Source organism: Neoarius graeffei, chromosome 1 (genome assembly GCF_027579695.1).
Source record: "Neoarius graeffei isolate fNeoGra1 chromosome 1, fNeoGra1.pri, whole genome shotgun sequence".
Classification (NCBI taxonomy): Eukaryota; Metazoa; Chordata; class Actinopteri; order Siluriformes; family Ariidae; genus Neoarius; species Neoarius graeffei.
Window position 1 is genome coordinate 19,300,382 of NC_083569.1, and position 27,405 is coordinate 19,327,786.

Genomic DNA, 27,405 nt, shown 5'->3' on the forward strand with positions numbered 1-27,405 from the left:
AATGCTTCAAGCTCCTCAAAGAATTTGATCCTTTCTTGCAAAATTACACCCCTAGTTCAACGACCACCTATCTCTCCCATTTTTCCCAAAATGAGATTATAACAAGTGTGTCACAAGAAGCCACAGAGCACATAGTCAAGCAGATTAAGGCAGCCAACATGTACTCTGTAATGGCAGATGAGGCCAGAGATGGCCACACAGCAGCTTGCAGTGTGTGTGCGTTTTGTGAATGCAGAGGGCAAAGTCACAGAAAGTTTTCTTGGGCTATGGAAACTGAAGGGTTTTGATGCCAAATCCATTACAGATGCCATTGAGGAACTCTTGCACTCACACCAATTGGGAGGTCTGCTGTGTATTGCCCAAGCATATGATGGCGCATCTGTCATGAGCGGAGAAGTGGGGGGTGTGCAGGCCCGCTTCAGGGAGCTACACCCTGAAGCAATATATGTGCACTGCTATGCACATGAACTAAACCTTGTTTTGTGCTATACATGCAAAGCAGTTCCAGCTGTTTCCAAGTTCTTTGAGCTGTTGGAAAATGTTTACACCACTTTCAGTACTTCCCTAGTAAACCACGACAAGTTCCTAGAAGTACAGAAGGAACTTGGCTTAACACCATCTGAACTGGTGCAGCTCTCCACTACACGATGGGCTTGCAAGCTGAGTTCTATAAAAGCTGTGCTGAAAAACCTTCCTGCCATCATGTCCTGCCTCAGCACAATGAAGAAATCTATGAACAAGGGTGTCCTATGCAACCTCCGCAGACCTAAGACCATGTACATGCTGCTCATGTTTTCCAAACTGCTTGGAATAACTGAAGGACTACATAGATATCTACAGGGGGAAAGTGTGGACTTGGGCAAAGCTGCCCATTACAAAACGGCAGTCCATCAGACGTTGAAGGACCTCCGGACAGATGAGAGTGCTGAGGAGATATTTACAAGGACCATGGCCTCGTGTGAGGAACATAATATTGAGCCTCCAGTTGTTCCCAGACAAAAGCAAAAGCGCTTTGATGATTTTGTGGTGGAGTCAGCCTGTGGAACAACCTCAAGCATGAGCAGCTCAAATGATTTCAAGCACCACCTTTTCTATCCATGCTTGGACAGGATGCTGGAGGAGCTCACCTGCCATTTTTCAAGTGTGGGAGAGAAGATTATGTCAGGCATTCAAGCCTGCAACCCTGCATCTGAGAGCTTTCTTTCTGAAGACTCACTGAAAAAACTTTGCCCAACATTATAGGATTGAGCTGAAGTCAGAGGAAGTTCTGGTGGCTTCAACATTCCTGAAAAGAAAGAGGGAAACCCAGATAATCATGGACACTGCCACTGTCTTCAACATGCTAGATCCAGACATGTTTCCTTCTCTCAGAGCTCTGTTTCAAGTTGCTTTGACTATTCCAGTCAGCAGCTGCTCATGCGAGCGCTCTTTCAGTGCCTTGCGCCGGCTCCACACATGACTTAGGAGAACCATGGGTCAAGATAGGCTCAACGACCTGGCCATTATGATGATCGAGAAAGAAAATGTGGCTGCCATAAGCAGGGATAGCATAATTGACAGATTTGCTAAACTCAAACCACGCAGGTACAGCCTGATGTTGCCACCATAAAAGTAGAATACACAGATTCATTACTATACACCATAGACTTTGCAAAGATGCTATTTTGTTTTCATTTTCACAAACACAGTCTTCAATACTATTGTAGTCAGTTGCACACTTGAAAAAAAGCCTTATTTTACTGAAGGAAATGGCATGTACTGGACTTTTTTGTTCGACATTTTTACATTACACAAAGGATGAGAAAATATACCAACATGCTGCAACAGAAGACCCAATTTTGATACTTTTTTCATATTTTTTGTTCTCACTTAAAGGTCCCATGGCATGAAATTTTCACTTTCTGAGTTTTTTTAATGTTAAAATGAGTTCCTCTGACCTTCTTAAGTCACCCCAGTGGCTAGAAATTTCATAATGTGTAAACCAAACTATGCCCAACATTTGAAAATGGCGCGTCAAAACGGCGCGTTGATAAGCTCTTCCCTTTACTACGTCAGCAAGGGAGATGATCCCCACGCCCCCCCTCTGGATTCCCACCCACTGTATGGATTGCCCCGCCCAGTTGTAGTGAGGAGACCATAGAGGACACAACAACATGGCATCACCTAAGCGAGCAAAACATGAAAATTGCGCTGTACATGGATGTGACAACACAGAAAAGAGTCTGTTTTTACTGCCGACGGGAGAGCCCCTGAAGACGCAGTGGCTTAATTTTATTTACTTCAATAATACGCCGTCGAGTCTACCTAAGACGGTGTATGTTTGTCGGAAGCATTTTCCCGAGGAATGTTTCCACAACTTGGGACAGTACAGGGCAGGTTTTGCACATCAACTGTCACTGAAGCCTGGGTCCGTACCAAGCATCCCTGCCGCATCAGCCACAAACACCAAACAAGTAAGTGTATAACTGGTCGTTTTGCCCTGTTTTAAAATCGGTGCGTTAGCCTAGCAATGGCTACATTAGCTGTGCAGCTAACCGCTTCCTGCAGTTAGCCAGGTAATCTGCGCTACAAAACTAAAGAGCATACAGCATGCTCTGTTAAACTGAGTTTAGTCTGGAAATTGACTGTAACTTATGAGCTTATGTTTGACTATTGCTCCACAATGAATGTCTTCTGTTGGATAAGCGCTATGTTGCTGTAGTTGCTGCTTCTATCCTCTTTGGTTATGGAGTGTGTGTTCAAGCCTAGGGTATTATACGTTCATAAACTACCACTCCGAACACTCTCACTCTCTGTTCTCTGTGTCACGTTGAGTTTACGAAAGGAGTCCGAGGGAAAACGGGGTTTTGTCTTAGCAGCGTGGCTACAGGTGCTGATAGCAGCGAGTATGTGTGTGCGCAGCTTGGTCAAGCCCCTCCCCCTCCCCCCATGGCCCGCCCTCTACCCTTCCCCGCCTCCTGCTTCTCATTAGCAAAACGACGCACTGGGAAAAGCGCTGAAATGGGGCTTTCTCCCAGGAGGCTATATTTACGTGCCGAGGGTTCATTTCGAGAAAGGCTACGGATATAACATCTGGAAGCCTCCACGAGCCTGTTTAAAGCATCAACAAACCACCATGCCATGGGACCTTTAAAATACATTGTTATTATTTTTCCCATTAAATAGAGTTCTGTGGGAAGAAAACCTCTCAGTCTCTTCCTTTAAAAAAATAATGAAAAATGTAATTTTACTTTTCATCAGGCAAGAAGAGATCGGTTGATGGATCAAGGTGTGTCTATAAAGTTGGGAGGGTGAAGGATAAGGTTTGAATGTGTGGTACATTAGCTAACAATGGTCTCCATTCTTGAGCTTTCATTGTCATCTAGTGGAAAGGACATGCAACAGTATACTTAGCTACAATATTATGGGCCTTTTGTCAGTGAGTAAAGAAGTTTTACTGTCACATGCATAGGTCTAATTATGTGTAAAAATGCAGTGAATTTGGGTCTGTCAGTCCATTTGTGCATTGAGGGTAAAATAGGGCAGTGGTGCTGTATGAAGGGAGGGCTCACAGTGAGCATATCACTTTTAACATACAAAAAAGCCAACGAACAAAAAAGCAAACGAACACTTTGCAATCCTAATTTGAATCTACTTAAAGTTAGTAAAACATTTAAAAGTCTCAATTTTGCCATTGATGTTTACAGAAGTCAGTAGTTAAGTGATTATTATTTCTTTTCATTAAATCGTATTGTCTTGTTCAGAATGTGCAGAGAATGGAGTGTATGAATCAGAAGGGATTTACGATTTGCCATGTCTAGCAGGTCACCCCAAAATGCACTAGAACGTAGGAAATTGCATCTAAAAAATCCAAAATTTTCTGGGGGAGGCCCCCCAGACCCCCCACTGGGCTAAGCCCCGGATGTTCACGTTGTTTGGCTCTGCCTCTGTGTACACTCAAGCACAATGAAATTGCTCCTCTGCATTTAACTCGTTGGAAGCACTGAACAGACACACACACACACACACAAAATCTGAAAATCTGATGATGTTTTAGGTCATATTCATGCAGAAATAGAGAAAATTCTAAAGGGTTCACACACTTTCAAGCACCACTGTATGGTGCAGTCAGGAATCCACTGTCTGCAGTAGTTGACCAGACCGAAGAACCTTAGCATGCCTGTCTGGGTGCTGGGAGGTTTGAGCTCACAGAGAATTTGCTGTCTGTCCTCAGACAGTATTCTTTCCCCTTGTGAGAGAGCAAATCCCAGATAAGAAACAGTGGGGAGGCAGCAGTGTAGCTTTGAGAGTGAGGCCAGTTAATTAATTCCCCAACAGCTGGACACTGTGGAACCATGAAGATTCACCTGGTAAATTTCAGTTCTACAGGTATGCTGTTGACATAATGTGGATAATCTGTATAGCAACACGAACATACAGTCTTTCCTACTGAAACAGATGTTCACCAGCACCCCAGGGTACATCAACTGACAAGAACTCAGCTGCTTCTGGTCAGCTCTAGATAACTGCAAGTGCACAGCACATCCAAGAGAGCTGCAAACATGGGTGCGCAGAAATCTGTGATGGGTGCAAAAGCAACCTTTGCTCTGGTCACTGAAATCACAGAAAAACTCAAAGGATGTCGGTGTGTTGTAAAATATGATGGCTATGTGTATCCAGGAATAATTTAAGATGTAAATGCAAAGGATTGGACCTTTGCCAAAACTATGAGCTGTTCAGGCCAAAACCATTTCTTATGAACTATGAGGGATGATATTCTATGATTTTAGCCACAAGATCTCCTTTGCCTGATCCCACCACCTCAGCCAGTGATGAAGAGGCATATGATGCTGCCAGTGGATGTCTGAAAGAAATTGTGCTCCCATATTGAGATACTGTATGAGATTTGTGAAGGAAGCAGACTTTGGGTTCAGGAGACTCATAATTAAAATAGGTTGGCACTGTTTGCAACAATGACCAAATCAACTAACTGCTGTTTTGAATGTGGTGAAAGAAATTTGATCTTGACTTGGCTGAAAGTGCAGATGATTCAGATGGTTTGCAAGATGACAAAGTTTTTCTCTCTAAAATACAAGCAAGGTGGCAGTTGCTGCATAGTTGTGACTATTAGCTGTTCCTGCTTCCAGTTTGCATTTGCTTACAATGTGCTAAAATCAGGTTCCATATATGAGGCTGAATGTAAAGCCAGGATTATTCAGTAAGAATCATCAATCAGTCAATAACACTGGTGACACTGTCATGTGGGGCGGAGCTTCATGAACCTTTATGATCTTAATATATCAGAGGACAGAAAGAATATTCTCATTCAGCTGAGACCATTCGTCATGTTCACTGTTATATTCATGTGTCTGTGGCTTTCAATCGGTGAGTTAACATTTTTCTGTGACTTCAGAAATATTAGAACCTTCTTGCTGTGGTTCGACAGTGCAAACCACTCCATCCCCCTGCTGCACAAGTTAATAAATTGCTAAAGCCTCCCCGTCGGGGAATCGAACCCCGGTCTTCTGCGTGACAGGCGGAGATACTGTCCACTATACTAACGAGGATGACGCAATAGCCCTCATTTCTCAATGGAAAGGGTAGGAATCACTGTATGACAGGGTTCACGTGTGATTCATGACACGTTTGTATCTTGCCAATCACAGCGTAAGAATGATTGGGCATTGATAAATGTGGTGGGTGAAAACCATTGTCATTTCAATATCACAATCCTAAATATTATCGGTTTAGAGGCTCCTTGACTTTACGACATGAACAACAGAAGGGCAATAATATAACAACAACCAATCAGAATTCAGATACAACAACCAATCAGAATTCAGATGCACTCTGTTGCCAAGTAAAATTGTAAGCTTTCAACGTATCAAAAAAGTTCTCGAGCGCTCGTGCTGTTTTACCGTTAGACCAATCACATCTCAGCTTAAACTCGCATTCTAAACTAGTTGCAGCTCCCCCAGAAGAGAGCGACTCCCCCTGCAGCCTCATGGAACGCAGGGTTTAAGGCTCCGGATGGGTTTTACTGCCGTTTATGAGGGAAAGGAACATACACCCTCCCGACAGCCAATAAAACACATTTGCAAATTGGTAGAATGAGTTCATCATCACATGCAGGATTTTCAATTAATCAAATTAATTTATTATTATTATTATTATTATTATTATTATTATTAATGAATTACTACAGTTCTAAACTTCAAATTTTAAAAGTCTGGGCTTTGGAGAGATGATGGATCTCTTTTGGTGGAACACAGCGGAGCAGAATATTGTGACCCCCCAAGGCGATGTCTCTCTTCAAAAGGATCCAGCTGTTGGGGGCGGAGTCTAGCTGTGTTTACCTTCCTGGAGTTTAATATTTGGAAGTGGTTTATTTAAAGCTGTTCACTACAGTAAATTATCGCTTCTCGGCCTTTTGGCTAAAATCAAGTGTAGTATCTGTTCTTATCAGTTTAATATCTGATATGTTCTCTAAATGAGAATGTTATATTAAACAGATTTTTAGAACAGGGAGCTGGAATAAGGGCTTGCGCTTTCTGCTCCATGCATCAGCCTGGTATTGCAGTATCTCCAGGAATAGTGCCTATGTTTAAAAACTAAGAAAAGATGAGCTACTTTTTTTTTCTTTCCAGTCAATCAATTTAATTTTATGTTTTCTAAATAATAATAAAAAGGTGTTTAAAAATATAGAGCTAGGATTGTGGTTTGTTTCTTTTATTCTGTGTTTGTATGACATTATAGTAGCTCTAGAAATAGTTACTTTGTTTAAAAGGGAAATATATATATATATATATTTTTTTTTTTTTTTGCTTGATCTGACTCTTTTCTCATTTCCTGGTTTTCTCCCTGCTTAACAAGCAACTGGACTGTGAGTCTGCAGTAATTCTTTCTTTTACTTTTTCATGAGAGAGATCACACAACACCACCTATCTTCTTTTTCTTTTTATTTACTTATTGGCTTATTTCTTTCTCTGCCTGTTTGCAATGGCTAAGAAAGCTGTAAAGGTGCAAGAGATTGGCCCAGGCCACCTGACCCTATACCAGCTTTCTGGACCTCCAAGTGTTTTCACCAACATCACCAAAACACAAAAGTTCTGGATGTGTGCCATGTTGGTGGTTTTGATTTCCATAAACAGTGCTTGCATTTCATCCAGAAAAAAAAATCACATTTTTTGTAATGGTATTGGTTAAAGAAACTTGCAATAAGAAGACAGAAGCTGCTAGAAAGCATGTAGAAGGCCTAGAGCCCAGTGTAAGAGCCTACTATCTGGGGAAACTGCAGTTAATCAACAGCCTGGAAAAATATGAAATGGGAGAGAAACTGAGTGAAGACAATGCATTGCTGCCCGCTGTAATATACCCAGACATCATCAGCTATTTAATTTATTTGCCAAGTCCATATACTGCTGAGGATCTGAAGTGTTTCAAGGGACTAGAAGCCTATAACCAGATGTGCTGTGACTGAGCCAGGGAATGAAAAGCACGGAAATTTGGTGACAAATGTCTGGTGAAAGCAAAGGTGTGTACTGTGTGCATTACATGTACAGTGATATACTGTAGGTCATGCATGCACATCCCCTGTGGGCCTACCTCAGCTGACAGCAGATGGCTGATTGTGATTTTTAACTTTAGCTTACTCTCAAGAGAACATACAGAAGCACCATCACGGCTAGACAGTAGAAATATGGTGTCATGCTTAATTTTAAGTCATTGATTAAAATTAAAAAAAAAAAACTCAGACCTGATACAAAGTGAACTGAACACACTATGTTGTGTGGATTTTTGTCGGCCAGATCCTGGTTTAGTTTGGCAAGCCAGACATGATGACACTCCTCTGACAATTTTCTGGTTTCCTCTCCCTGAGTTTTGATTATTTTAGGTAATCGGTAGAAGTGCAGATGTTTCTCAAGATCTGAGCGATTGTGGCAACCCAAAACTGTGCAGTAATTCACCATTATTTGGTTTGTTTATTGAAAAATTCACAAAGCTTGCTTTGCTGTTCATGTGTCCAATGCCTCTAATATGGCTGACTTTCGGTTTGATGACATCATGTGAAAATACTCTATACAGTGCCACTAGCCTGATCCAGTGTTAAGTGTAGCTCAGGTTTCTCTTCATTGACACATAAATCTTTCGCCTTTTTCTAAAGATTTCTGTGGAGAGGAATGTTAAATGAGATCAACTTATTTTTACAGGCTTTGCTCTGGGGGAGCTGAACATTTTTGGTGGTCAAAGATGATAAATATCAAGCTTTTGGTATAGCTCCAAAACTTTTCCCCATTTCCTGGTTTTCTCCATGTTCAACAAGCAGCTGGACCATTAGCCTGCAGCAGTGGCGGCTCCTGAATTTTTTTTCAGGGGGGGCAATTTTCCCCCGTTATGTCTACACGGACCGTAAATGTCCACAGGACTGAAGTAAATTGACCTAGGTAGCAAATCAATTGGCCGAACTTGTTTTTGCCTGGTAAATTCAGATATCAATATAGACAATATCTCTTCTCTCCACTAGGTGGCAACACTGAACAAGTTAAAGGTGGCAAACTAAGGTAGCCTAGTAAACTAGACCCACCCGCCTAGCGCCAAAAATATTTTTGCCTACGAGTGGCAAATATTCACATTTAGTCTGGCTTGCCAGGCTAAAACTAAGGAAGATTCATTATGAAGCCTTCAAAGCAAAACATTTGGCATCACAATCAATTAATATTACATTACTCGTTTATTTTCTCATATTATTCCAGTATTCTATAATAAGTAGACACATTCTTAATTATAAACATATTCTAATTTCTTCAATTCTAAAGAATGCAATTAAAGTGGCAGGATATAAATCCAAAACAAGTGTTTATTTAAGTTTTGAAAAAGATGAAAAGCATACCCATCAAACAAACATGTACAGCTTAATTGTGTTTTTTTTTTATATGGAATTGCACCATTTTAACATCAAATAATTCTAAATAAATTCTGCAGTTTTTTTTCCCAAGAATTCCTCCAGAAAGCCATGCCTTAAAAGGAAATTTAAAGTATTACAAGCATGTCAATGAACACAAAAGGCTTTAGTTATTTAGCTACACACAAGGTTACACAAGGTTTTGTAGTCAGTGCAACTTGGCTTAACAAGTTGGAAAAAAGGTAAGGTGCTGCTGGCTCCAATGAACACATATACTGTACAATATATAAAAACTGAAAATATGCTTAATTTACACCAAGTCAGAGAGAACTTGAGGCTACTGAAATATTCCAAGCATGGCAATGTTAAACTGCCATTGGTAAAACAAAAACATGGCAATGTTAAACTGCCATTGGTAAAACACACACACACACACACAAACAACTTTTGCCTAGGAAATTCAAATATCAGATATCACTGTACCGTCTGCTGTGCTACTTCCAGGGTGGAAGAGAGCGCAAGGGTAGCAAAAATGAGCACTGACTACATCACAGCCAGCTAGCCAAGTTTTGCGGTGGTACCAGTTCTTGTTAAAACCTCTTGAGCAGGTCTTCTCCCCCTTCGTAGACACTTGCTTGATGTTTAAATTCGGTCTAGGAGGTCCTAGCTGTTTGATTGCTGTTTTCTCCTCATTGGTACGACGACTAAAGGGAACTTCTTTCAGAGACGCTATCGTATTGTTGCACTCAACACTCGCCGCCATCTTCATAGAATGTTCACACATTTCCCATGCAAGTTGCGTTTTCCAGCCCAAAATTATGTTCAAAACCCGCCAAAATGCACTTAAAACCAATCTGGCAACACTTGCGCGGCACAACAGGCGTATGACGTAAGCACGGTGCTTCTGCGAGCACATGAAACCCAATAGAAAATGCATTGGGAGCAGGATTTTCGAAAAAAACGTACGTACCATTAGTGTCAATGGGAGATTTTGGGGCAAATCTGAACCTGACAGAAATCGCACCAAAAGGGCGTGGCTACACCAGGCGCGACCTTAGCCTGATTGGACAATGACATTACTGTTGCCGTGGTAGTAGGAGTAGATTAAAAAAAAAAAAAATCTCCCTCCCTGTTTGGGAGTGCGTCGCCCAAATTGCCCCTATTAACGAGCCGCCAGTGTATTACAGGAACACTTCTATGACCCACAGAGTGGATCCAGCTATCAAAACCTCTCTCTCTCTCTCTGTGTCCACTTATAAGGGAGATCATTACCCACTTGGCACTGTGGATAACAGTGAAATAATCAAGACTGCATGATTGGGGGGTAACAGTGAAATGAGCGAGCACAGAGAACACATTTACCTCATTATTTAGCTTATTATTTGCTCATTCTTTCATGTGAACTTTTGTTCATTTAATTAAAAACACGCTTGGAATAAAACAAATTGCCAACAACATAAAAGAGTTTCATTAATCAATTAGCACATTACATATGTCATACTTCCAGATGATACTATATATTATTTTAATCACTTTATATTTCATTAGATTTTGGTTAAAAAGGAACATCATGAGACCTTACTGATTGGATTTAGCAACTACTAATGTTTATATCGGGGACATGACTACACAGCTGGTAACTGCTCTTGCCGAAATAGCTCAGCAGGGAGAGCGTTAGACTGAAGATCTAAAGGTCCCTAGTTCAATCCTGGGTTTCGGCATTGAGGACTGTGGTGTGTGTTTGTTTAAGCCTTTGACCAAGGGTTTGTTTGATTTTTTTTTTTTTTTTGCCAGGTCGCGGTCAGTATATGCTAGTAATTTGGTGGTGAAAGCAACTTGCCCTCTGTTCCATGGTGTAATGGTTAGCACTGTGGATTTTGACTCCAGTGATGTGAGGTCAAATATCTGTAGAGCCTTTGTTTGCAGCTTGTAATATAGACTGCAAAAAATGATCTCTTGTTGAGAGAAAATATATTTAATATGGGTGAATTTATCTATTATTTCTTATTAGAAGTTTACTAGAACTCAAATAAGATTATTTAGCTTACTTTGAGACGTTTTTACTAATTTCAAGCCTTAAATTTTCTTATTCTTTTGGCAGATAATTTTGCTCATTTTAAGCATTCAATTCTAGAAAGAAGCAAAATTATCTGCCAATAGAATAAGAAAATTTAAGGCTTGAAATTAGTAAAAACATCTCAAAGTAAGCTAAATAATCTTCTATTTGAGTTCTAGTAAACTTCTAATAAGAAATAATAGATAAATTCACCCATATTAAAGATATTTTCTCTCAACAAGAGATCATTTTTTGCAGTGTACACAGATTGTCTCAACTACAGGGCCCTTTTGGTCAAGCAAGCTGTCATGTCCCAAACCCTTTGTTTCCGTTAAAGTGTTCGTCTTATGAAAATTACATTACCCCTGGAAATTATACTTTATAAAACTAGACATGTTAAATAGTTTACTGCCTCAAATGTATCTTAATACAAGACCGGGAACATGTTCTGTTTAGTTGGTAAAGTTTGGCTCTTTGAATCCGCCATTACACCATTACACGAACGCGTTCCTGATAAGTTACTGTTCATTCAAAGAAGTGATGTCATATGCAAAACGCTTGAAAGTTCGTGGCATTTCCGGCTTCATCTGCTTTACAAAGTGTAGCACATTTTAAACTTTTTTAAAAATTCTGCAACAAAGCTAAAACCAAAGCATGCCTCCTAAAGGGTGTGTCCTTCAAGGCTGTTCAGGTGTAGCCGATTAAAAAAGAAGAATTTTGATCCATTGTAGCACAAAGTCAGCAGGACACTTGCAGAATGAATGGGTTTGATTTGTACCAACCAAGAGAGGTAACTTCAAGCCGACAGGACGGTTTGGTGTCTGCTCCGTGCATTTTGTAAAAGATAAATTTGTGAGGCAGATTCACATTGAAGGATTTGAGCGATGTCTGTCTGGTATGTGGAGCAGTTCCTACGATCTGGAAACAAAAGTCAGAAGTGCCATCCCAAAGAGCTCACCGCACAGTAAGTGTTAAGCTTGTGTTTAGCCTGTTGCTTGAATTTATAAGTTGTCCATTGGCTCGCTAGACCCATTTTACTGGGGCACATGCCCCAATATATATCTGCTGTGATCCAGTAAAATTTCCTGATCACATTTCAGAAATAGTAATGTATTTGGCACTGCAGAATCAGTTACTGCAATTAATTTTTTTATTAGAACCCCAATGCTGTAGTTGAAGGAGAGGGCGTAAAGGCTGTTTGTGTTTGTGCCTGATGCAGTATTTGAAGAAGGAGGAGCTGCTATTTGTACAACAGTAGACACAGATGCTCCAGCTGCTTTGGCTATAGCACACTTGAGTGAAATACCAAAAGGAGAAGAGAGAGGTTGTTGAGAGAGTTTATTGTGTTTCCAGGCAGTATTTGACAAAAGATGGATATGATGTGTTAATAGTAGCTGAAGGTACAGTATTAATTGAACAGTGTACATTTTGCTCATGTTGTGAGAGAATCTCTTTCAGAGCCTATAAATACAGAAAAAACCCAATGAGTTAGTTGAAAGAAATAGCAGGATGGCATGTCTATTTATTTTATATAGAAATCATGCTTTTAGATGCAATATAACATCACACCTGTTTCAGTGGACAAAAAGGCAACGACAAGATTCAGAAATACACAGGGAAGTTTATCACAGAGTGATAAATTATAAATTAATCTTGCAATGGCCTTTTCCTTCACACCAATTCCGTGATTATTGTAGGGACTTTACCTTAAAATTTCAAACAGGTTCAATTCACCTTAAAATCAGCTCTCTGTAAAGGGACACCGCAAGAAGATCATAGGGTTTGGAATTTTGGGGAAAAAATATTTTATGGTTGCAGAGATACGATGATTTTGGTAAAAAATAAATAACGGTAATTGCACCCCCCACTTCACGTTGTAGCACAAAACAGAAAGGGTCTACATGGTCCTAACTGGTTCTGTTAGAACCAGAAAAGGTTGGTAGTTTTATGAGCAACTTAGTTTTGGAGGTGAATCCGAACAAATTCCTGCCTGTTGTGCGCCACTTGCTCCTGCAACTCCAGCACTGTAAAGTGAGAGTAAGTGACTATTTACTGCCATTATTGAGCCTTCTGCCGAGCAAGTGAGCTTACAAAAATGACAATTACAAAGAGACACTGCTGTATCATAACTGTGAAAGTTGAACACCAAATCAGGAAAAAAATAGCAAACTATGATTTGTACCATGTATTAACTTCCTGGGTTCCAGAAAACAGCTGGCGCAGTTGTTGCTCTTCTTCTTCACGAGTGACTTGGCTTGTGTATTCGTCCGCCTCTTTCTCCGTGGCTACAGGTTCTAAATCATCCTCAGACAACTAACCAAAGACTGAGGATGGATTTGAAGAGCTTTCGTGTCTTTTTCAAAAGAATCAGTATCAAGAACCCACACCACTGCAGAGAGTAGGATAGAGTCCGTGTGGAAACAAAAGAACGGACTGGTGCAAATGATGTCATGCGTGCAGCGCCACTGACCTGTAAATCGCTGCGATCTGGCGGACGAGCTTTTAGTGATTTTTGGAACAGAATTCAGACGCAAAAACCTTTTTTTATTTATCCACCAACTTTACAGTGTATTTGAGCACATCACACACAGAAAACCAGGGATTTGTTGATGTAACTTTCATTAAACTCGTGCTTTTGGAATGATGCAGCTAAGTGAAATCCATGTCCCCAGCAGTTCAGATTGACCATTTAAGGTAAAACCTGGGTTCGGGCAGAATTTGAACCAGGGACCTCTCGCACCCAAAGCAAGAATCATACCCCTAGACCAACGAGCTAAACAAGCCACAAAAAGTTGTGTCTACATGCTGCTGGAATTGCATTATATCCTTCAAAGGTTAATCTTCAAAAAATATTTTTGCATCTGAATTCTGTTCCAAAAATCACTAAAAGCTTGTCCGCCATTATTAGATCGCAGCGATTTACAGGTCGGCGGCGCTGCACACATGACGTCATTTGAGCCAGAACCTTCTTTCGTTTCCACATGGACTCTACACTATTCTCTGCAGTGGTGTGGGTTCTTGATACCGATTCTTTTGAAAAAGACACGAAAGCTCTTCAGATTTGTCCTCAATCTTTGGTTAGTTATCTGAGGATGATTTAGAACAGGGGTCATCAAACTACGGCCCGCGGGCCGACTCCGGCCCGCCACCCCCCTTTGACCGGCCCCCCCAGCCCCTCTGCCTCCCACCACTTGAACCGGCCCTATGAGGCAATCCCCAAAAGTGGTCATGGCCTATTTTTATAAATTGCTTTTTGGCAAATAATAACAAAATGTCTGCAGCTTGTATTTTGTTGATTTTACCAATTAAAATTGATATTTAGTTATAAAATGAACTATTCATATTTTCTGAATTTTCGTCATATGCTCGCGCTCAAGCAGTGACAGGCAGCGCACGCGCAGAGAACTGTCAGTGTTCAGGACAGCAAAATGGCTAACGGTAAGTGAAAGTTGACAGAGAGTGCAGAGTTTTTAAAGAACAGTGGCCCACCGATTATTTTTTCGTTCAGTGTAAGGACCGTGCAGTTTGTCTTGTATGTAAAGAAAGTGTGTCGGTTTTCAAAGAATATAATCTGCGTCGTCACTACGAAACCCGCCACAAACAGTATGCTAGTTTGCGAGGGCAAACAAGAGAAGACAGGATTCGGAGGATGAAATGCGGACTGGCTGCACAACAGAATGTATTCCTTCGCCAAACCCAGATCAACCAGGTTGCTGTCCGAGCTAGCTATAAGGTAGCTCACCTACTAGCTACCCATGGAAAGCCGTTTACTGATGGGGACTTTGTTAAAGTATGCATGCTTGCTGTGGCCGAGGAGGTGTGTCCCGACAAGAAGGATGTGCTCAACGCGGTGAGTCTCTCCACACCTACTATGACCAGGCGAACCGAAGATTTGGGGGACAACGTGTATGACCAGCTGAACGAGAGAGCGTCAGAATTGGAGTTTTTTGCTTTGGCCATGGATGAGAGCAATGACGTGCAGGACACAGCACAACTGCTGTGATCTATTGCTCATATTATTATAATTTCACTGTTTTTTTAAATGTATTTATTTTATAGGCCTATTTATTTGACCTTTATTAAGTGCTGCACACAATTAGTATGAATATTATTAATAATATCAACAGGCCTACCTACAATTTATAATTTTCCACTCACCTTTGCCAGTGTCAATCACCTCAACTAGGCAGATGTTTCTTACCTTGACAGCTTTGATGTTATTTTTATTAGAAAATAAATAAATGGAATATCTGTGGTATTTCAAATTAAAACAAAGTGTGAAGACTCAATTACTACTTTTGCAAACCACTAGTAAAGATAAACAAATATGTGCCAGGGATCAAGTGTTGATATAGTAGTGTGGATATAGTAGTGGGGATATAGTAGTGGGGATGGCCGTGCCAGGCTAGTAATTTCTACTACACAATGAGGCCTGCTGGTGGTCATATTTGTTTGGGTCATACAATTCTATGTTATATAGCTGACCCGACCCCGGCCCCCCATCACAGTCAGGAACGACAATGTGGCCCCCAGAGAAAAAAGTTTGGTGACCCCTGCTCTAGGGCAAGACTTGAGTGTCTCATGACTAAAACAAATAGCTGAAATATTGTGACTATTTTCTCTTTGCATGTGCAAAAGTTCTGAAGATTCCTGACACAAGAAGGACACTGTATAAAATACAGCAGCGTATTGATGCCACACCAGAAAAAAAAAAAATCAGTATCACATCATACTGTGAAAAATTTATTATCACAATATATCTTTCATGCTATAACAATATATTTTCACGTTATTACATGAAACATTTTACATTATAACATGATAATTTATATTGTTAAAACGTGAAACTTTTCACATTATAATGTGATAACTTTAAACTCATTTGTGAACCAAGGGTTTGAATGAGGTGTGTGGAGAATAAACTGGGTAATATGGCTCATTAACATGGTTTAATCAAGTTCTATTTCATGCGTGGGTTGAACTGCAGTAAAGTTGGAAATATAATCACAGATTCAAACTTCCCAGACCAATAACTCTGAAAGATGTAACCAGAAAACTGTTTGACATATCAAGTTTGATATTCAATTATAACTATACAATAATGCTATAAAGTGAAAGCGCTGGGTCCCTGCTGTCCACCAGGCACCCAGCAGAGTCGCACCATAATAATGCCATGGTGTTGTTTCTGGCGCATGTTATGCGGTGTCAAAGAAAGAATAAATATGTATTCATAACTGTGATGTGTATCTCTTTTTTGGTGTCAATGTGACAAGACAATGCAGCAATTTATTGACACAAAATCCACTACACTGCACAATTTGATGGTTCATATGCTATAACATTATTATTCTAGTCAGGCTGATTTTGTGTCCTTGTAAATATTTTGCTTATACACTCATCAGGAGCTCCACTTTTAGGCAGCGCCTAAATATCTATATTATTTTATTTGGGAACACGATGATTTCTGCTTGCACTGGTGCAATCACAGTTTCACTTTTGTGCTACATAATTATACTATATGAACTTTCCTGAATAAAATCAGAGGAAATTAATATTTATTTGAGGAAAATCATTGAAATAACTTGCCACAATGCACATACTCATTCATACATGTGGCGAATTGTATCAGTGCAGCAAACAAATTAGTTTTTTTCTTTCACTAGTTTGCTTTTTGTGTTGTTGATATAACTGTGTTTATTTAATATTTTCTGTAATAATAATAATAATAATAATAATAATAATAATCGATATGTGCAGTGATGTTGGTGATGCTACACTGTGTAAGAGTGAAGTTGTTGAATTTCTTTGTCGTAAATCTTTTCGGTGTTGCACTTTGTACACAGTCCCTGAGCACTCATCTCACAGCCAGCAAATTTGCTGCAAACAGCAAACATTCTAGCAAACCTGCGGCAAAAAATAGAATTAGGAATCAATTGTTTGCCGTAAGTTTTCCACAAAGTTAGCTACAAATGCACCAGAGGTTTGCCACAAAATTAATTTACATGTGAAAATACGACCTTGCCACAAATTTGCGGCAACATTGCCAAAGGTTCACCACAACTGTCTAACAGAAACCTGATTTTTTTTTTTTAAATCATGATCTAATTATTGAATAATAATTGGTTTTAAAATTAAATAATTTCCACTGCATTGTTTTGACTATTAGCTGTTTCTGCTTCCAGTTTGCATTTGCTTACAATGTGCTAAAATCAGGTTCCATATCTGAGGCTGAATGTAAAGCTAGGATTATTCAGTAAGAATCATCAATCAGTCAATAACATTGGCGACACTGTCATGTGATGCTGTGGGGCGGAGCTTCATGAACCTTTATGAGCTTAATATATCAGAGCACAGAAAGAATATTCTCATTCAGCTGAGACCATTCGTCATGTTCACTGTTATATTCATGTGTCTGTGGCTCTCACTCGGTGAGTTAACATTTTTCTGTGACTTCAGAAATATTAAGTGTTGAATTAGTGATTAATTAGTCTGTGTGGTGTTAAAAAGAGCAGAATGGGGGTCTGACTTATGTAGTTCTGGCTTGATTATGTAAAGGTTTAAAACATTATATTCTCCTTTCTATGACAGGTGACTCCATGGCAGAGTCAATAGAATCACTTTTGACTAATGAAGTTGTTCATGAAGGTGGTGATGTTACTCTGTCCTGCAAATATGAAACAAGCTATAATCCCACCCTGCAGTGGTACAGACAATATCCAAAATCTAAACCTGAGTTCCTTCTTTATGTTCTTCAAAGTGGAGATCTAAGTCCCAACCGTCCCCCAAGAATGTCTGCTAAAGTTGAAGGAAATAACCGAGTGGATCTGCTCATCTCCTCTGCTGCTGTATCAGACTCTGCACTATACTACTGTGCTCTGCCGCCCACAGTGACAGGAAATCCAACTGCACTGTACAAAAACTTTCACACAGTTTTGTTTATATTGTAGGCAGTCCTGCTGATGATTTTGAGAAAATTTTGGCAGGAATCTTTCTTTCACTCTGAAGATTTATAAAGGGATTATATTTTTGCCAGATGTTACATTATTAAGAGACAGAATTCATTCTTTGGTAACCATTATATGCTGGTCAGGGTCGTGGTGATTATGGAGCCTGTACTGGAATCTCCTGGGCATAATGTGGGAATAAACCCTGAATGGCATGTCAATCCTTCGCAGAGCACAATGTACAGACCATTTCACACACTCATTCACACCTAGGGGCATTTTATCCCAGCAAATTCCCTACAGTCTTGTTTTTTTGGAGGTGGAAAGAAACTGAAGAACCCATGTGGGATGAACATGTAAAACTGCACATGTGTCACAGTGCTGCCAGTAAAACAAATAATCATCAAATTATCACATTTTTACAATTCCTCTGCTGAAAGTGTTTCCCTGTGGTGTGACGTTATGTCATTTTTATTAAAAATAAATCTTTGTACTCTCATGGTACAATTCCATATTCCTCAATAGCCAGTGCACTAAAGACAAGGCTTGGCTCAATCCTCATACCAGAATTCCACAATGACTGTGGACCCATGAGTCTCTCTGTTCTGACTGGAGTAATTACACTGTTGGATTGTCCTGAGGAAGGGCATGTCATTATCTGAGTGTATTAAATCCACATATATAATACTGAAACTGTATATTGTGGGAATCCGAATATTTTGACTCTTTTCTACATTGTAGAACAATACTAAAGACATCAGAACTATGAAATAACACATGGCACATGATGATGCTTTGCACACTATTGGTATTATCTTAACCAGCTTCATGAGGGAGTCAGTTAACAGGTGTTGCCTCGTCAAAAGTTAATTAGTGGAATTCCTTGCCTTCTTAATGTGTTTGATATCAAACAGTAAATAGTAAATAATAAAAATACAGTAAGTAGCTCTATTCGACACTGGTAGTAATCCATATTTTGTCAGCAACCGCTCACCTAAGTAAAGAGAAACGACAGTCCATCATGACTTTATGACATGAAGTGTCTTTTCATGAATAAAAAAAAATCCATTTGAATTAGGTGAGTCCAAAAATGTGACTTGTACTGTATTTTTTCGAAAGCTCATAACTATTTTGTCTTTCTATAATGTATACACTGTTTGTGTAGTAAACATTTATGAATGTATAAAGGTTTTTCTCCTTGGTGAACACTAGATGGAGGAGTCAGTTATCTTATTGTGGGCAAAGTACTGAGAACCACACAATCCTGCTCACATCCTCCAGAGATGTTCAGTTCTTTGATGAACAACACGACTTTTCACAATAAAACCTCTGTGACAGAGTATACCTGGTCTTCTATCATACACACTGCATATATATTATCCGAACCCCTGCTCTGGTTACTCTTAGTAACTCAGTTAAGTTCAGAGACACCATTCTGATAAAACAACATAACTGTCCACGGATGACTAAACTGTGAAATAAAGCTTAAGTATTCTCTTCCACTTAGCAGCTCTAACTGCCTGCTGCTGCACATATGACACATGGAGAAAGCAAGACACCAAACAAATTCGCATTCAAAGTGAATATCAGTTCATTTAATGCAAAAATATCTCACACACATACACACACAGCATGTACCACTCCCTTCCAAAGCCTAATGGCTTGTTGGCATCTTTGAAAGACCAGCAGCGAAACACCTCAGAAAATTTTTGTTATGCAAAAAACAAATAAAAAAGTCTCTGTGCTTCTTTTCTCTCTAATATATTCTCTTTTGGGGCCGAGGACCCTAATGTTGAGGCACTACAAAAACACATAATTAAAATATTCAATTCTGTAATTATTAGAGTATATTTTTCTCTCCCTCCATCCATTTTCTATATTGCATTTCCATTGTGGGTCGTCAGTGAGCTGGAGCCAATCCTAGCTGACGGAGAAGCTGGGTACATCTTGGACAAGTCACCAGTCTATCGCAGGCTTAACACAGAGAGACAGACAGCCATTCACACTCACATTCATACATACGAGCAATATCTCTATAGAGAAGCCAGTTGACCTCATCCTTTGGACTGTAGGAGAAAACTGGAGCATGCAGAGGAAACCCACACAGGCACAAGGAGAACATGCAAACTCCACACAGAAAGACCTCCGATTGACTGGTATGTTCAAACCAGGAACCTGCTTGCTGTGAGGCGACAGTGACACTGCACCTCTGTGCCACCTGAGTGTAGTTTATACATTAAAATGACTAAACATTAATTCCCTCTTTTCAGTATGTGTTTGCTTCAATGTGCTCAGGACAGGTTCCCCATGTGAGGCTGGATGTAGATAATATTACTATAGCCTTCTTTCATCTCAGAAATATTGCTCAGGTAAGAAATGCAGTAAGCCTAGTTCATGCTTTTGTTACCTCTAGGTTGGATTATTGTGATGCCTTACTGTCTGAATGATCTAACAGGTGCATAAACAAGCTCCAGCAAGAGTCCTTACTAGAACTAGAAGGTATGACCACATCACCCCTATCTTATCCACACTGCATTGGCTCCCAATCAAATTTCACACTGATTATAAACTACTACTATTGAACTATAAAGCACTAAATGTGCTTAATCTTGCACCACAGTACCTGAATGAATTTCTGGTCCTTCATGACTTGCCACAATGACTAAGATCAAAAGGTGCAGGCTATCTGTTGGTACCTCAAATAGTTAAGGCCCCAGCAGAGGGACAGGCTTCTCTCACAAATCCCCCCAGTTATGGAACAGCCTTCCAAGTCGTGTTCGGGTCTCAGACACAGTCTCATTGTTTACGTCTTGGCTGAAAATATATTTGCTTAGTCAAGCCTTTTGTTAACAGCTTTTTATTATGTAAAGTAGCAGATATGGAGGGTTCTTGGGCAGAGAGTGTTTTGATAAGTGCTTTGAAGAGTGTATTGAAGTGCCCTTGACCAAGGCACCTAACCCCCAACTGCTCCACAGGCTGCTCTGGGTATGTTGTACATTGTGGCAGTGGGGGCGTGGTCAAGTGTCGGTCTGTGACAGGAGGGCGGAGTCAGGGAAGGTAAGTGGCAGAATCACTACACCTGATTGTGGTAATCAGAGCAGGTGGGTGGAGCACAGAAGTATGGCAGGCCAGAACTGAGTTCCAAAAACTCTTTTTATTTGCACTTTTCAGTCGCAAACACACTCTACCAGCCACACGCATACACACACACACACACACACACACACACACACACACACACACACACACACACATAAGTCATCTGGTCGGGGAGAGAGCTCTCTTCCTCTGCTCTCTCTCTCCTTATATAGGGTGCGGTCCCTGGGAAAGACACACAAACACAGGTTAACTAACATCAGGTGTAGTGATTCTGCCACTTACCTTCCCTGACTCCGCCCTCCTGTCACAGACCGACGCTTGACCACGCCCCCACTGCCACATACATCAATCCGTGAAATGTCTGTAATGTAATGTAATGGTAAAATGGGATGTTTGGATGCTGCCCCCCTTACACGTTCATTGAGGTTTGTTGACTGTATGGCCTTCTGTACACCCTCAAGTCTCTGTTACGTTCTGACTCTCCCTTTTAGTTATGCCGTCATACAGGGGCGCTGACAGCTTTGGCTGGGCCCGGGACAAAATGCTCTGAATGGCCCCCCCCCGGGTCAACCCACATACACACCCACCTCTCTTATCCCAGTCTCTACTCACATGATTGGGGTGCTCTTGAAGGAGCAGCGATGGACAGGGGATTTCGGGCAGGCCTGGGGGCGAACATAGTATACTGTGCGTGCGTACTGTCCAGTGTGAAAAGCAGAGAAGAACACACCGCTCAAGAAACGGCGGGATATGATTGCGGGCTAATGTGAATATTCTTAGCTTCAATCAGATATATGAAACACAATGTTATTAAGCCGTTGGGGTTATGAAATGATTCAATGCCCTGTGCGTTTGATATGGTGTTCAGTGTGACTTGCTCTCCCCTCGTTTGTAACATGAATTGCGTGCCACGCGTGCCTTGGTTGGGGTTACTTTACGGGGCTGGAAAAAGTTGGCTGTGTCTTACCTGGCTCAGCTGCCCCACTGCCTTTGCTAGTACCTGCTGCATCATCCAAATCTTTTTAAAATATTTATGCAGTGAGCACCTGAGTCTCTTGGTTTCTTCCTCTCTTTTTCTCTTTTCTTTTCTGTGCTCCTGACTTGTGCATGTTGGCAAATAGCACGCACGCTGATTGTCGAAGCGCTATGATCGAACGATGTCGTTTTTTTTCCCCTTAATCAAAGAGTCAGACCAAACCATTTTTGCATTAGGGGTGGTAGGGGGTTCTTGACACCTTTTTCAAAGACAATAAAGGCAAAAGATCTAGAAATCATTTATTGAATGCAAATATAGCACATTTCTCCCCCAAATCAACACATTTTGAAATGAAATAAAATAATCGCAACTTCATGAGAGCCCAGTTCTGGGCCCCCCCCATTCCTGGGCCCGGGACAACATACCCATTTGTCCCCCCCTGTTGGCGGGCCTGCCATCATAGTTAGTCTTGCTGGAGTCCCCACTTGCACTCAGCACACAATGTTCACTGTTCGTAACCATTACATGACAGTGAGCATACTTAAAAATCTGTATTCTCTCTCTCTCTCTCTCGTGCTACACATGCCACTCCTGAGATACCAGTGATGATGATCGGATGCGTTACTTAGTTCTCATCACTTCACTTCTGTGGAGGATGACCCCTTATGGACAGCCTAAAGATCCACTTAGAAGATAGTGTTGGAGAAAAACAGTTTTGCTACGATGGCTCAGGACTGCAGTTGCCATGAACAGTTTTGCATTCAAGTCTCAATTATTAAGCAGCTGATAACTTCAACAAAATAGACTTCATGCCAAAGCTACAATGAATTTCCTGGTTACCCAGTTGCCCCTTTTCACTATATAGGACACAGTTATAGAAGTGAGGTATTTATAATCACACTGTCTGTTATCACCCAAATGAGGATGGGTTCCCTCAAGGTTTCTTCCTTTTGTCATCTCAGGAGTTGTCACTGTCACCTCAGGTTTGCTCAGTCGGCATAAATTTATATCTGGCTTTTATATAGTTCTGTAAAGTTGCTTTGTGACAATGTCTATTGTTAAAAGTCTCGTCTCGTCTCGTCTTCTTCCGCTTATCCAGGACCGGGTCGCGGAGGCAGCAGTCTAAGCATGGAAGCCCAAACTTCCCTTTCCCCAGACACCTCGGCCAGCTCCTCGGGAAGAACACCGAGGCGTTCCCAGGCCAGCCGAGAGACATAGTCCCTCCAGCGTGTCCTGGGTCTTCCCCGGGGCCTCCTCCCGGGGGGACATGCCTGGAACACCTCCCCAGGGAGGCGTCCAGGAGGCATCCGAAAAAGATGCCCGAGCCACCTCAGCTGGTTCCTCTCGATGTGAAGGAGCAGCGGCTCTACTCCGAGCTCCTCCCGAGTGACTGTGCTTCTCACCCTATCTCTAAGGGAGCGCCCAGCCACCCTGCGAAGGAAACTCATTTCAGCCGCTTGTATCCGCGATCTTGTTCTTTCTGTCATTACCCAAAGCTCATGACCATAGGTGAGAGTCGGAACGTAGATCGACCGGTAAATTGAGAGCTTCGCCTTTTGGCTCAGCTCCTTCTTCACCACGACGGACCGGTAAAGCGACCGCATCACTGCGGAGGCTGCACCGATCCGCCTGTCGATCTCACGCTCCATCCTTCCCTCACTCGTGAACAAGATCCCGAGATACTTAAACTCCTCCACTTGAGGCAGGACTTCTCCACCAACCTGGAGAGGGCAAGCCACCCTTTTCCGGTCGAGAACCATGGCCTCGGACTTGGAGGTGCTGATTCTCATCCCAGCCGCTTCACACTCGACTGCAAACCGCCCCAGTGCATGCTGAAGGTCCTGGTTTGAAGAAGCCAACAGGACAACATCATCCGCAAAAAGCAGAGATGAAATCCTGTGGTTCCCAAACAGGATTCCTTCCGGCCCCTGGCTGCGCCTAGAAATTCTGTCCATAAAAATTATGAACAGAACCGGTGACAAAGGGCAGCCCTGACGGAGTCCAACATGCACTGGGAACAGGTCTGACTTACTGCCGGCAATGCGAACCAGACTCCTGCTCCGTTCGTACAGGGACCGGACAGCCCTTAGCAAAGAGCCCCGAACCCCATACTCCCGAAGCACCCCCCACAGAATACCACGGGGGACACGGTCGAATGCCTTCTCCAGATCCACAAAGCACATGTGGACTGGTTGGGCAAACTCCCATGAACCCTCGAGCACCCTATAAAGGGTATAGAGCTGGTCCAGTGTTCCGCGACCAGGACGAAAACCGCATTGTTCCTCCTGGATCCGAGGTTCGACTATTGGTCGAATTCTCCTCTCCAGTACCCTGGAGTAAACTTTCCCTGGGAGGCTGAGAAGTGTGATTCCCCTATAATTGGAGCACACTCTCCGGTCCCCTTTCTTAAAAAGAGGGACCACCACCCCAGTCTGCCACTCCAGAGGCACTGTCCCCGACCGCCACGTGATGTTGCAGAGGCGTGTCAACCAAGACAGCCCCACAACATCCAGAGACTTGAGATACTCAGGGCGGATCTCATCCACCCCCGGTGCCTTGCCACCGAGGAGCTTGCAAACCACCTCAGTGACTTCGGCTTGGGTAATGGACGAGTCCACCTCTGAGTCATCAGCCTCAGTCTCCTCAGTGGAAGACATGACGGTGGGATTGAGGAGATCCTCAAAGTATTCCTTCCACCGCCCGACAATGTCCCCAGTCGAGGTCAACAGCTCCCCACCCGCACTGTAAACAGTGTTGGCAGAGTACTGCTTCCCCCTCCTGAGGCGCCGGACGGTTTGCCAGAATTTCTTCGAGGCCGACCGATAGTCCTTCTCCATGGCCTCCCCGAACTCCTCCCAGTTCCGAGTTTTTGCCTCCGCAACTGCCCGAGCTGCAGCACGCCTGGCCTGCCGATACCCGTCGGCTGCCTCAGGAGTCCTGGAGGTCAACATGGCCCGATAGGACTCCTTCTTCAGCTTGACGGCATCCCTTACTTCCGGTGTCCACCACCGGGTTCGGGGATTGCCGCCACGACAGGCACCGGAGACCTTGCGGCCACAGCTCCGAACAGCTGCATCCACAATGGAGGTAGAGAACATGGTCCACTCAGACTCAATGTCCCCCGCCTCCCTCGGAAGCTGGGAAAAGCTCTCCCGGAGGTGGGAGTTAAAGACCTCCCCAACAGAGTGCTCGGCCAGACGTTCCCAGCAGACCCTCACCATACGTTTGGGCCTGCCAGGTCTGTCCAGCTTCCTCCTCCGCCAGCGGATCCAACTCACCACCAGGTGGTGATCAGTTGACAACTCAGCCCCTCTCTTCACCCGAGTGTCCAAGACATAGGGTCGGAGATCAGATGACACGACTACAAAGTCGATCATCGACCTCCGACCTAAGGTGTCCTGGTGCCACGTGCACTTATGGACACCCCTATGCTCGAACATGGTGTTCGTTATGGACAAACTGTGACTAGCACAGAAGTCCAATAACAAAACACCACTCGGGTTCAGATCGGGGAGGCCGTTCCTCCCAACCACGCCCCTCCAGGTGTCACTGTCATCGCCCACGTGAGCATTGAAGTCCCCCAGTAGCACAATGGAGTCCCCAGTCTGAGCACCCCTCAGTACCTCTCCCAGGGACTCCAAGAAGGCTGGATACTCTATACTGCTATTTGGCCCGTAGGCACAAACAACAGCAAGAGCCCTCTCCCCAATCCGAAGGCACAGAGAGGCGACCCTCTCGTTCACTGGGGTAAACTCCAACACATAGCGGCTGAGCTGGGGAGCTATAAGGAAGCCCACACCAGCCCGCCGCCGCTCACCACGGGCGACTCCAGAGAAGTGGAAAGTCCAGCCCCTCTCAAGGAGCTGGGTTCCAGAGCCCAAGCTGTGCGTGGAGGTGAGCCCGACTATCTCTAGCCGGTACCTCTCAACCTCCCGCACAAGCTCAGGCTCCTTCCCCCCCAGCGAAGTGACATTCCATGTCCCAACAGCCAGCCGCTGTGTCCGGGGATCAGGTCGTCGAGGCCCCTGCCTTCGACTGCCACCCAATCCACACTGCACCAAACCCCTACTGCTACCTCTGTGGGTGGTGAACCCACAGGAGGTCGGGCCCACGTCACCTCTTCGGGCTGAGCCCGGCCGGGCCCCATGGGCAAAGGCCCGGCCACCAAGCGCTCGCATACGAGCCCCAACCCCGGGCCTGGCTCCAGGGTGGGGCCCCGGCTGCGTCCTACCGGGCGACGTCACGGTCCTGGATTTTTCCTCCATAGGGGTTTTTTGGTGAACTGCTCTTGGTCTGGCCTGTCACCTAGGACCTGTCTGCCTTGGGAAACCCTAACAGGGGCATAATGCCCCCGACAACATAGCTCCTAGGATCATTCAAGCACACAAACCCCTCCACCACAATAAGGTGGCAGTTCTAGGAGGGGATTGTTAAAAGTGCTATACAAATAAAATTGAATTGAGTGTAAAGCCAGGATGCTGCAGCAACTCAACAATCTGACAACACTGTAAGTGACACTGTCATGTGATGTTGTGGGGGCGGAGCTTCATGATGCTTCTTGAACCTTTATGATGTTTCCATATTAGCTTACAGAAAGTCCTCAGAATAGTTTAATTCAGATAAGACCATTCATCATGTTCACTGTTATATTAATGTGTCTGTGGCTTTCACTTGGTGAGTTTAGATTTTTTTTTCAAAAACATTATGTGTTGAATTATTAATTAATTAGTCTGTGTGGTGTTAAGAAACAGCAGAATGTGGGTCTGACTTGTGTAGTTCTGGCTTGATTATGTAAAGGTTAAAACAGTATGTCCTCTATGACAGGTGACTCCATGGCAGATTCAGTAGAGCCACTTTTCACTCGTGAAGTTGTACATGAAGGTGATGATGTCACTCTGTCCTGCAGCTACAGAAAATTCACTGGTACAGTCAACAACCTGCAATGGTACAGACAGCATCCAAAATCTACACCTGAGTTCCTTCTTTATATTTATCCAAGTGGAGATCTAAGTCCCAACCGTCCCCCAAGAATGTCTGCTGAAGTTGATGAAAAGAAGAAAGAAGTGGATCTGCTCATCTCCTCTGCTGCTGTATCAGACTCTGCACTATACTACTGTGCTCTGGAGCCCACAGTGACAGGAAATCCAACTGCACTCTACAAAAACTTTCACACAGTTTTGTTTATACTGTCGGCAGTTCTGCTGATGATTTTGAGAAATTTTTGATGAGAATCTCACTTTCTCTCTGAATATTTATAAAGGGATTATACTGATGCCACATGTTGTATAATAGTATCATAAAACATTAAAACAGTTTTATTATACTGAAGACAAGTGAACTAATAAGTTCCATAATTTGCATGCTCTCCGAACCTAATTTTACTGAATTCTCTCTTTTTTTTAAACTTTTTATTTATAAACCTTTTTCATATGTTAAGAACAACTACTAA

General features: G+C 42.6%; 4 non-coding genes and 1 gene segment (V, D, J or C); 4 read left to right on the forward strand and 1 right to left on the reverse strand.

Moving 5' to 3' along the window:
• Positions 1–5,474: 5,474 nt before the first annotated feature.
• On the reverse strand, positions 5,475–5,546 carry trnad-guc (transfer RNA aspartic acid (anticodon GUC)). The gene has a single exon. It is a non-coding gene; the product is annotated as a tRNA-Asp (tRNA).
• Positions 5,547–6,393: 847 nt separating this feature from the next.
• On the forward strand, positions 6,394–6,584 carry LOC132897132 (U2 spliceosomal RNA). The gene has a single exon (XR_009656249.1). It is a non-coding gene; the product is annotated as a U2 spliceosomal RNA (small nuclear RNA).
• A 1,509-nt stretch (positions 6,585–8,093) lies between these two features.
• Positions 8,094–8,208, forward strand: LOC132896005 (U5 spliceosomal RNA). The gene has a single exon (XR_009655901.1). It is a non-coding gene; the product is annotated as a U5 spliceosomal RNA (small nuclear RNA).
• Positions 8,209–10,529: 2,321 nt separating this feature from the next.
• On the forward strand, positions 10,530–10,602 carry trnaf-gaa (transfer RNA phenylalanine (anticodon GAA)). The gene has a single exon. It is a non-coding gene; the product is annotated as a tRNA-Phe (tRNA).
• A 6,723-nt stretch (positions 10,603–17,325) lies between these two features.
• On the forward strand, positions 17,326–27,405 carry LOC132883876 (T cell receptor alpha variable 25-like). The segment is given in 3 exon segments: positions 17,326–17,365; positions 26,781–27,073; positions 27,394–27,405. Coding segments are annotated over 3 exon segments (345 nt in total).